Source organism: Macrobrachium nipponense, chromosome 20 (assembly GCF_015104395.2).
Source record: "Macrobrachium nipponense isolate FS-2020 chromosome 20, ASM1510439v2, whole genome shotgun sequence".
NCBI lineage: Eukaryota > Metazoa > Arthropoda > Malacostraca > Decapoda > Palaemonidae > Macrobrachium > Macrobrachium nipponense.
The window spans coordinates 25,757,188-25,769,526 of NC_061089.1; the positions used below are offsets into that span (position 1 = coordinate 25,757,188).

General features: G+C 33.4%; 1 protein-coding gene across 7 annotated transcripts in view; it reads left to right on the forward strand.

The window, feature by feature from the left end:
• The window catches only part of LOC135223653 (thiamine transporter 2-like), a 60,486-nt gene extending 48,466 nt beyond the window's left edge, over positions 1-12,020 (forward strand). For 3 of the 7 annotated variants that reach the window (XM_064262359.1, XM_064262350.1, XM_064262342.1), the window contains one exon: positions 1,465-12,020. In XM_064262359.1, the coding sequence (XP_064118429.1) occupies positions 1,474-2,922 (1,449 nt within the window). In that variant the 5' untranslated portion in view covers positions 1,465-1,473 and the 3' untranslated portion in view covers positions 2,923-12,020. The remainder of the gene's footprint in view (positions 1-1,464) is intronic. The other 4 variants (XM_064262309.1, XM_064262332.1, XM_064262317.1 and 1 more) reach the window with 3 other exon arrangements.
• Positions 12,021-12,339: the final 319 nt, after the last annotated feature.

Here is a 12,339-nt window from a genome sequence, read left to right on the forward strand (position 1 = left end):
ACAGAAATATCTCCTCTGTAGCAATGTTCTGACAGAAGTAATTTATGAAAGCTGATAGTTGGGAAAAACTCTGAGGACAACTCCGTTGTTTTATTTGGACTGGTAAACTTTGATGTACATATAGAATATGATATTCTATATTTGAATGTAATCAGCCAGAATGCTTGCTCATTTGTTTGTAATTATACAATTCACAATAGTACATATGTACAATGCTTGAAAGCTAGATATTGTACCCATTGCGTGATAAAAAAAATTAGCAAAACTATAATGTCTAATCACCCACAGAAATACAGATCTAAAAATACTTGTGCTTTGGATTAATATGAAAATACAGTACTAATGCTAATATAACACTATAATTATCCTTGAGACTGCAATGGGATAGCAAGTGTACTTGATAGGTGTTATGTTCCTTACTAAGCTAAAGAGTGTCTTAAAATGTGGTAAGATTCTCATATTTGAGGTGATTAATTTCTCTTGACAACTCTACCACACCCTGTAGTCAGACTTTTGGACATTATGATTTGGATGTACATAGTTTGCTGATAAGTAATTTGAAAAATTTGGTTCACAGTGATGATAATTAGAAAAATTTGGGTCACAGTGCTGATACATGATATGAAAAATTTTTTCATGGCTGTTTGTCTTTATTTATACTTAATGGTCTGTTAGAAAAGTATGGGAATGTGTGTTTTTAAAATCGATTTGGAAGGGCAACGAACATTATGTTTATTATAATACTGTAGTAGCGTATCATATTTAACTTCAAGATATATGTACTACATGTAATATTTACATGTAGTACATGTAAATACTACATGTATACATGCTTTATATATGATGTTGAACTATTTAGACTTTTTCTTTTATTTAATGTTTTCAAACTTAAATTATACATTAAAATTATACAATAAAATTCATATTTTTTTTCACAAAGCCATACATTACTGTATTTACTTGGTCTTATGAATTGTTGCTCGACTGTTGAGGGTGGATTCAGGCTGTTGCATTCCTCCTCCTTACACTAATTCAGCTGCTAAACAAGTAAAGATGATATAAAGTGATACCTATTAGCACTTTATCAATGTCATATAGAAGAGAAACAGAGGGATAAACCTTACACCTTCTCCCAGTGTTCATTGTGCTAATTGGTTACAGCAAAAAGAATACATATTACTCTTACAGTACAAAGGAATTGCACTTTAAAGGATCATTATGAATTCTTATCAGTTAGGTGCTAGATCCTTTACAGCTTTTCCATTAATTAACTACATATATGTACTATACAGTATAATTTTTTTTGTTGGTTAAGCTGCAAAGACTGAAGGAAACAGAAATTTGCTCCTTCCCCCAATAAGAATAGCATTATCAAATAAAGTACGTAGTATAATTTTTTAATAGAAAAGGGTTGCTGACACTTTTCTTTGAAAAATGCAATATTAAATGCTCTTGTTTTTTCAGGGCGTGAGGATGGGGTGCGTGCATAGCAGGCATGACATCAATGATCAGCACCCCAACATCTTCCAAGTAGTGAATGTGGATGACTTAGGATACCGCTTCAGTGCTGCCATGCTGGAGGTGACGGAAGCCCACTTGGTGCTGCACCAACGTGGGAGAGCAGCGATCCGATGGCCACTTCGCTGCCTCCGTCGTTATGGCTTTGATGCAGAGCTTTTCAGCTTTGAGTCAGGCAGGCGGTGTCCCACAGGCCCTGGTATATATGCATTCAGATGTCGCAGAGCAGAAGCCCTCTTCAATATGTTGCAGCTTCAGATACAAAACATCACAGACGAAGGTACATCTAGTGATATCACTGCCTTTCCTGTGCAGATACATGGTAATGAGGGCAGAGAGCTCACTCAAATTGATTCCATCAACAGTGGGCCTGCGGGAGGAGGAGGTACAGATCCTGATGGTTACTTGGAACCTTTACCAAGGCAACACTCACGAGGTATGAACAATGTGGGTGCAGCTACAACAATAGGAGCACCATCAACAAATGTGAATTCCACTGGCATTGTCAGTGGAGGAGGTGCTGTTGGAGGGGTAACAAGTGGTGCTGGGAATGCAGTACCCCATATTGCTAGAGGCAATGCAGTAGCCATATGTGGATTAAGAACGATGCCTTCTCCTGCCTCTCCCCCTACACCACTCAGCCCACCTCCTGTCCCTTTTGAAAATAATCATGATCTTAGCCAGACAGAAGAACCTTCTTCAAATATACTGCAGGAGGTGAGAGAAGTCCCTCCTTCCCCCACAGAAACAGTAAGACCTGTGTTTGTGAACCATATAGATAAAGTAGTGACTTATGAAAACCGTCTCGGGAGGTCTACTTCTTGTGGGAATTCTTATCCTGAGAGGTCTTTATTACAAGGAAACTCAGTACAGACTAAAAGGCCTAGATCTTATGTGAATGTTAATTCTAATAAACCTCACTTTGAAATGAATGATCAAGTTTATATGAACATAGTTACAGAAATTAGAGACCATGATCATCATGATCATCATGACCACCATGACCATGTGTATGTTAATCTTGGAGCAGAGAAAGATGTTCCTGCAGTGCCTCCTCGACTTTCCTTGACTACAGGGTCTGCAGGTTCAGGGTCGTCTCACTCTGGCACTACAACTACAACAGACACTGACCATCAACCATCTCAGTTGAATTACTGTGTCCTTGACCTTGACCCTGGATCAGACTCTTCTCAAGCTGCTCCACTCAGTCCGCTGGGATCTGTTGCATCTGGTCCTGAGTCCCCTCGTAGAAAGGAACCTTATGTTACTATTGACTTTAGCAGAACTGCAGCACTTAATACTGCCAAACAGGCATGGGAGGATGGATCAAGGAGGACAAGACACAATTCAACATTTACCAGTCCAGCATCTCTCATACGGCATAACTCCTCTCTCTCTGACTGACGTTGGGCACTTCAGTGAACTTATTCCCCCACTGTTAGCTGCAGGAGCCTTTTAGTGTTGTTGCTGCTGCTGCTGTCGCTAATGATTACCATGGATTCTTCTAATACAGCTGATGATGGCTTATTTAGGAATCTGCCTGCCAGTGCTAATAATACATCTCTGTGATGTGCCAAAAAGCTCCCAGGAGCATTATTGTAGCTTAACATAGGTTTTGTGACCTGAAATGAATTGCACTTAACTGATAAGCCTTTGTGTTAAAAGGTTTAACAGTTTTCTTGTTATGGTGAAGATATGGCAGATAATCATATTATAGTAATTGTGATTTTTCCAAACTGACAAATGGAAGTAACTCATTAGCTACCGACTCATCTGCTATTTGCTAGTGAAGTGCCCTCTGGCTGCTGATGATGTGTGATCCTAAATATATTTTTATGTTCATTTTATCCTATCATATGCCTACTAAATAAATAGTTTTGTCTTTTCAGATTTTGCTTTTACTCTTCATCTTTAGATGTTGAGAGACAGTTTTCAAGTTAAACACATAGGCTGTACTGCAGGTCACACTTACTAGCACTATATTTTGAGTAAGTATCTGTACTTGTTCCCATTTCACACAGTTAATCCTGTGCTACTGCTAAAGCAAGAGAAGAATCAAATAGCCAAGTGATACTGCCAGTGGTTGGTAACTAGCAGTTCAATAGAACCTTGTAATTACGTAGTATCAAAGATTTATGTATAGTGGATCACATGGTCTACATTACTGAGATGATTCATTTAATTTTAAAAGGTAACAAATTGTTGGTTTGGCAGTCGATTTGCTCATTATTCCTACTCAGGAATTTAAAGGAGAAATGGCTTTGTGACGGGAAAATTAATTTAAATTGGCAGCAGCTGAAAATTAAGCGTACGTACTTCTGCTGATGCTTTTTTCTCATTGGATATTGACAATTTGTTCTATTTGTAACTTTAAAGTGACTAAATTCTCCAAAGTATATTACCATATTTGTGGACTAAATAAAAAGCTGATAAATCTGTATTTTGTGAATCTTATATGTTTTGAGATACAAAGGTTGGGGCATGCTGCGTTTAAACATTTTATAGGGGTAAATTTTTACTCCCAGTGATATAGCTCAATGAAATAATAAGAAATAGCATTACAGTAATATAAAAATAGGTTATACAAAGTAATTATCATGCACATCAATATGAAAATTTTGTAGTGTCAAGTGTAATTGCATCAGACTGTTGTACGGTGTTCATCAAGTTTCATCAGTATAATGATCCTTCTTTTAAATTCAGCAGAATTAACATGTTCATTGTAAAGCCTTAAACTGTTATCATTGGGTAATGACTTTCTAGTACACAAATGTTTACTTTGGTCAGGGTGTAATGATTCACCTTACTAAAATTATGGGTAGGAGACAAATTTTAATTCTTTAATAATTATTGTTTCGTCCGGGAACAGTGCATATTCATTGCCTATCTTTAAATTTTAACAATGCCAAAAGAAAAGGCACTGAATCATCTTTTCAGCCCATACAAAGTTTAAAAATCTGTCGCTCTCTATCTTTTGGTAATGATAATTAACTATTTGACTCTTTGTTACATCATCTTATGCTAATGGAAATAAGGCCATGTGAAACCTATGGACTGTGTACATATTAATAATCGTCCTCCATGCTGAAATCTTAATTGACCTATTGAAATGTAGGCCTCCATTCCTATTTCCATTTCTAAAATTGAAAAGAAACTATTTTCTTTGGATGAGGCATTCAATTTCCACGTCATCTTAACATTGCAGTAGTACGTAATACTGTTTTGCAGAGAAAGCAGTCGTAGGAGAGAATCAAGTTGTATGAGAGTTGGAATTGTCTTTTAAAAACTGTTTCCAAATCCAGATGGTAGAACACGGTTACAGAAAGTTTCTGATAAATAATAGCATTGTAGGGCTTAATGTACACATTTATTTTGAATTTTCAGGTCTCAGAATATACTTGCCAATGTAAGGATTTTAATGGAAGAATAGAATTCAATTAGAAAAAATTGATGCTACTTTGTAGGCTATAATTGTGGTCACCTTAGTATACATATTCTGTACTTTTATGTACATAAACTAATCTTCCCTACATTCATCTTGTATATACTTATATATTTTTTTGTCTTTACGTGAATCGCTAGTAAGTACTGTTTTGAGGCAATTTAATTAATATCTATATTTATCCATTATTAGAGTAGTTTATTTTACATTAGTATTCTGAACTTTTTTCTTATCCATAACTGATATGGTTATTTTTCCTAAGTACTGTACGTACTCCAACCATCTTCAAGATTTTTTCATTTTGTGTTTGGTTTGTTATTTTGACAGCTTTTATCAAAGGCATATAAATCCCTATACTACACAATTTTATATCCTAATGAATTTTCCTTTAAAAATATTAAACATTGTGATTTTAATTAATTTCAGTAGTTAAATGGGTAATTTTGAGATATCTTTCTTGTTTATGATGTTTTCAAGTGTTTGTTCAATACTTTTACTTTGACAAATTTTGTATGAATGCCTTTACCATTGCTAAATTTATATCATTACTAGAACTACCCTCTAAGTACGTACTACAGTACTCTTCATGCCGAGTATTTTAATGCAAACCTTATTCCAATACTGATTTGATGATTGTATACGTATTTTATGATAATTGTTTCATGAAAAGCCTAAATATGAAACTAATGTATAATTTTTTAGTTATTTTGGTCCTTTATGTTATGAAGGATAAGGCTACAGATGATTCCTTTTGCCAAAGAGAGGTTCAGGAAGAACTTAGTGCAGTGGGAACAATTTGGCTGCTGTAGCTCAACTGAAGCTTTTTGTGAGCTCCCACCCATTTTTACCCTTTAGCTTTTGACCCCCTTCGTACAACATATATCTCTTGAGCTGCAAATGATCATGTGGTCCTTCATTAAGACCAGTTCTAAGCCTCTGACTGCAAAGGATTCTGTTGAAACCATATACCCTCACCATACAATCTAACCTTGTCTTGAATGCTAAAGTATATCGGAAAAATTGTGTAATGGTTGCCCGAGATAAATAGGATTTAATCAGTATGTCTTAACTAGATGCCCTTATATATCATGAATGTCTGCATCATAAGTTTGAAAAAAAAAGGATGCATGTAACTTCCCAGTATAGAAAGGTGCAGCAAATATCTTAGCCAAATGTCAGTAAATGGGAAAGATTAGTTCTCATTTGTAAAGAATCATGTCCTTATTATAAGTCTGTATTGGTTTAATTTCTATTCCAGTTCTAACTCCATGATAGATTTTAAATAAATTGTTTAGCCTTTTTCAGGAAAATTTGTAATAGGAAAATACTAGTTTCAAAATCTGAATTTGGACTTTTAGCAGGAAGGAAGTTATTATAATCCACCTGAACATTCTATGATAACCACTGAAATCACTCTTAATAGATTCTCATAAATTGGTTTGGTAATAATGGAAATATCAGTTATATATAAGCTTGTTATTCCTAATGTTCATTTATTGTAGTGTTTATTGAAGTTTAACATGGAAAATATATTGTTTCATAATGCAGCATGACTGTTTTAATAGTTTTTAATACTGTACTATTTTGTAATCAGAGTTTGAGAGTTTTAGATTAAATAATATATACTGTATATGAATGCTATATAATATATGTAAGAAATTTTCTGTGTTTTTTAAAGAGATGAGACTGGTTTGTGCTGCTTTCTTTGTATTGAAAGGAATCCTAATCACAGTGAGAAAGAGCCAGAAGCTTGTTGTGTTAAATTGCCCATTATGTATAATTTTGTTAATATCATTTAAGCATAAAAATGTTTATTTGTGAATTTTTTGGTTGACCTCAAAGTTTTTGTCAAATTTCTTATTTACATATAGTACACTGTAAACTAGTATTGTGTGGTCAAGTTTTGCTAACTATGGGCTTTGTGAATAATAAAGAAATTTAATTTTTTATATCATCTGAAGCTTTATATCATAAAGGTAGTTGTCTTATAGAGATAACTACAAACAGAGTGTGTCTAGATTTCATATATATTATTGTCAAATGTATTACTTTATCAACACGTGTATCTATTATAGCATACTAAAAGGATATAAGGTTAGATAATTAGCTACAGTACTGAACTAATGTATATTTACACTTGTATCACAGCATTAAAGAACAAGTTTCATATTTTCCTCTTTTACATATTTCCTTGAACTGCAATAATTTCTCTGTGTGATTTAGATTTTCTGATGTCGTGAATTATAGTGCTGTTTTCTTAGCTTGATTTTTCAGCATCAGTCTTCAAAGTTTCTAGTCAGTAAGTGCAGTATTAATGGTTTTTTATTTCTGGTGTATTCTGTGCTTCAGATCGTAACTCATGGTCTATGTGAGCTATTCTCATTATTAAAATGAAAGTTAGAAAAGCTTCAAAGTCAAAACCAGTGTAAAATTGTGGTTTTAAATATTTTCTTTCATAAAATACACTGTAATTGGGCTGCTTAATATAACTATAGCTTCTGCTTTGACCTGCTTGCAAATAATCAATGGTTAATAGTTTCACTTTTGTTCTTGATTTTATAGCAATGAAATTTTTCTGTTTTACAATGGTATGTACTCAGATATCATACTTGTGAAGTTTTGTAAAAAAAAAAAAATAATAATAATAATTACTGTACATATAGGTCAGAAATCGAAATTCATTTGCTAATGTTAGTGGCAGAAACATTATGCCTATATGTTTAATATTTTAATTTATTAATAATTTCTCAAATTCATCTGGAACATTGGTAAACTCAAATGATTAAAAATGTTCAATTTAACCTACATTCAGTATCACTTGAGTTCAATGTAAAAGCAAAGCTGTTCCTTTAGTATTAATTTAGTTCAGCATATAAGCAAAACTGTTTCTTTCGACACCTGTAGACTTTTTCTATTTTAAAAGTAAACCCTCACCAGATCAAGTTCAAACCAAGAAAAGGAAATTTAATGAAATGCTTTTATATGGATTTAAATATGTAGCTAAGTATTTTTGATATTTTGAAACATTACATTGTAAATACATTATCTTATTTGATAAGGTTGTCTAGTTTTTTGTATACAGTATTAACATTTGTTAAGAGTAATAATAAAGAAGTACATTGGAACTATGAGAAAATTTTTGGGGGTCAAACTGTGTTGAACACTGATAGTTATCTGAAAAGATATTAGAGTCCAGAAGGTTAGATGTTTATTTGAATGAGAATGTGAATGATTCGAAAACCTTTGTTTAGATTTGTGCTAAAGAAAGCCAGTTTTGTGTGTCTTTTTGTGTTTTGCATTTCAGTTACAGATCATACACAAAAAAGATAACCCTGGCCTAATTTTAGGCTTATTATGAGATCCTTTTTGTTTTTTACGGTTGGGATGATAGTTGTTCTGATTGGCAGTAATATGCATGTAAGGAATGAGTCTTGCATTGTGTTAGTATGTAAATCCATCTCAAAATTTATGGTCATTCTAACCCTTAACTTGTTACAAGCATTTACAAAAGGATGAAGGAGCATTTATTAAATAAGGGATGTTCTGTAGTTTTTACAGTAATTGGGTGACAAAAAGTGCCTTGCAACTGCGAAACCACAAATATGTTAGGATTACCCACTTAAATCTCATGTGATGTACATAATGGCATATGGGAATATTTCAAGATATTTTGTAGCCTATTGTATTGAAAAGAAAGTAATTATGAAAAGCAGTATTATGTATGTGTGATATGGTGAAAGAGTTGTAAAATTTAACTAGTTTACAACATTTTAGCTTTTCCTGTAACTCACAGAATGTCAAGACTTAAACACTTTCAGAAGTAAAAATATGTACTATTAAATTTCAATCAAATTATTGTATGTTTTCACAGAGGATGAAAACATACAATATTGGAATTGGATTATAAGATTGGGGCCAAGCGCTGGGACTATAAGGTCATCCAGCGCTGAAAGGATAATTGAGAGTAAAGGAAGTTTTAGATGGTGTGACAAGAGGAAAACCATGCAGTTGCACTATGAAACAATTATTAACAGAGGGTGGAAAGTCAGATGGAAGAAAGATAATATGAATGGAGGTAAAGTAAAAGGAATGCAAGAGGTTGCAGCTAGGGGTTGAAGGGCTAAAATAAAGAACCTTAAGTAATGCCTACAGAGTGCACTGTGAGGTGCATTGATGGTACTATCTCTCTATGGGGAAAAAACAAATATTAAAACTGTGTAAGTGTTGGAAATCTAAATTTTTGTGTAATATATTTCATGTAGGGGTTTAGCTGTGACCTCAGTCTTCTAACCAGTGTGGAGTGGTTTTTCACTTGGAATGGCTTTTAGTCGGAATATATCCTAAAATGTTGGAAAATTGATTAGTTGAGGGGCTATTGTACCCTTTGCAATGCATTTTGTGCATTTTTGGTTGTTAATACTATTATTACTCTAACATGATTGAGCTTGTCAGTAATTTATGAGGATGAATCAAGGTCAAGTAGACATTAGTTGCTCCTACATTTTGACCCCTAGAGGCTATAGGAAAATAGTCTAGTACTGTAACAGCATGACTGGTGTAGATGGCAGATGTTATAAGGAGAATTGCCTGGGTATTTACAGACATATGTTGTTACTTATGTGCATACGTCAGTGGAGTAAAATTAATTTTCATTCTGCGTGTATCATAGAGAAGAAAATTGTTTCAGTAATGCAGTTTCATCCTAAAGAAAAAAAAATAAAAGACTTTTAGCAGTTTAAGGGTTAAATGACACACACACACACACGAGAGAGAGAGAGAGAGAGAGAGAGAAGAGAGAGAGAGAGAGAGAGAGAGAGAGAGAGAGAGAGAGAGAGAGACTGGATGAAAAATGAAACTTAGAATTTGGGCAGTATTAAAAAATCATTCCAGTTTTGAGCTCTATGAGTATGCGACAAGTGTTTGCATTGTACTCATAAATTTTGCAGTCGATTAGTAAATTATTTTAATATAGTCCAAATCAAACTGGTGGTAGGATTTGGATAGTAGGCATAGTGCTATATTCTCCCTGTGTCTAGTGTGAAAATGTACAAACAGTGTTGAATGCCAAACAATGATTTAAAAATAAACTTCCCAAAATACTTGAACATTAAGAAATTTAAAGAACTCTTTCCCATGATTTCTCATATTCAAATCAAACATTGAAAGGTACCTTGTGTGTATGGCCATACGTAAAACAGATAGTACTATTAATCCCTTTATATTGTGTATAAGAAACCTAAATGGAAATAAATTCTTTTACAATCATACTATAAGTTTAAGCATTTTTCCTTCCAGCAATGTAAATATGAATGACTGGCTTTATTTAAGATTTCCATCATGTAAATTCATTCACTGATGTTTTTCTAACTTGAAGAAAAAAAAAAAAGTTATCATCTCTCCTTATAATTTTCTTAAAAATGTCCTTTCTTTTTACAACTTCTGTTCCATCCCCTACACCTCAACCTAGCAGCCCCAGTTTCTGGTGATGAACTCTGATCATGTTGCTTCAAAGCAATACAGTACTGAATAAAACTTTGAAATAGGGAAAGAATATAGAGGCAGTTTCTGTTGATTTATCTAGTGTAAAACTCTTTCTGTAACAGAATGTGAAATCCAAATACCCTTCATCAAATGAGGTAAATGAAAAATGTTCTTAGTGTAGTACTGTATTGTTCAGTAACAGTGTCATTTGATTCCAATGTCTCTTCTATACTTGTAGATGAAAATGAAATACATAGGCCTATTTCAATTTATGTCTCAAAGCACAACTTCCTTACCTGTACAATGAATTTATGAGAAGTATATATATATAGTATGTATATATACAATCGTTATTAGCCATTGAATTTTCAGTGATGAGTATCGTTCATGGATGCCTGTGTGAATGTGAATGATACTGGCTTTGCTCAAGATGGTAGGGATTGATGGAATTGGGTTTTTATATCCATCAGTCATTATTCATAAGATGACTATTTTCCCTGTAAATTTCATTAGGACATGATTTTGACAGCTTAAGTCTTCTTGATATATGCTTCAGTTCTAGGACTGCTTCTGTTAAGTGGTTATTGGAAAATTGGAAGTCTAAACAAATTTTTTTTTTAAATTTATGTTTATGTTACTAAAACAAAAGGATATATACCAGCTTTTCAATTATTCTGTGATGGAGTAGGACTTGGTTTGTAACAAAACATATAATAGATCAATCCTTGCATTTCCTGTGGTACTTGGCAATACCACAAGCTTGAACAGTTAGATCTAATCCCATTTTTTTTTGCCTAGTTTTGGCCATTTTGATAAGAGCAGCCCTAGAACTGTCATCAGTACGAGAAGGGCTTTGTTTTATGTGTTTGTAAATGATTTTCTAGTTTCCTTTATATAAATCAAGGATAATATGCGCTTCTGTATATTATGAGATACTGTGGCATATTAATACAGTGGACAGGTAGTTATTCAAACTGTTGATGAAGTGATGCAAGCTCAATGCTGCAATTACTTAGAAAAGCTTTTAAATGTTACATTGTCATCAACGAAGGTCAGATTTTGTTTGGGAAATTGTGTGCAAGTATTATGATGGAACTTCATAATACACAAGATAATAACCACTATAACATGCGTAAGCTATGAGGTTCACAAAGTGTTCTCAGGGCAGGGTTTGGACATAGCTGAAGGACGACAACATGTGATTGGATTTTCTTAGCATTAGTAACTTGATCATTTTAAATACCTGTTGTCTCAGCTGCAAGAATGTTAAAAGATTATTACTACAAATTGTAAAGTTTTATAAGGAACACGTAGGATAGATTTGCACAGTTTTTGTGTAAAATGATTTATGTTCCATGCCTTGATGACATGCAGATCTCATGTAATGGTTGACTGTATGTGATGATGATTGGTCTCTGCTACTGGAGAGAACTTACTGAATGATATAGGAAGTGATTTAGTCCGCCGGCAAGGAGCATTTGTAATATACATATAGTATTCAAAATCTAAACCCCAAGATTTAAAAACATAGCATTGTTTATTTGAAAAAATTTTGACTAGAATATAAAATGTTATTTACTATGGCACTTATTTTTACCCTTCAAGTATATAAATTTAGCCTTCAAGTATGTATGAAAGTTAAATGTTAGTTATTTTATTAGTGTTGTATGCATATTTATAGGCACACAACATATATGGGGTTGATCCAATGAGTGTTACTGTCTTAATTTTTAACATAAGGGGTGGATCCAAAATGGGTTACCTTATTGATTTTAATGAGTTCACTAGCCCTGCCACTCAAAGCTGCTATCCATTTCAGTCAACTTGCTACCATGTATATAATTCACTGATAGATGTTTTGCTTCAACTGTTTAATGACAATTCTTGCTTAGGACAAT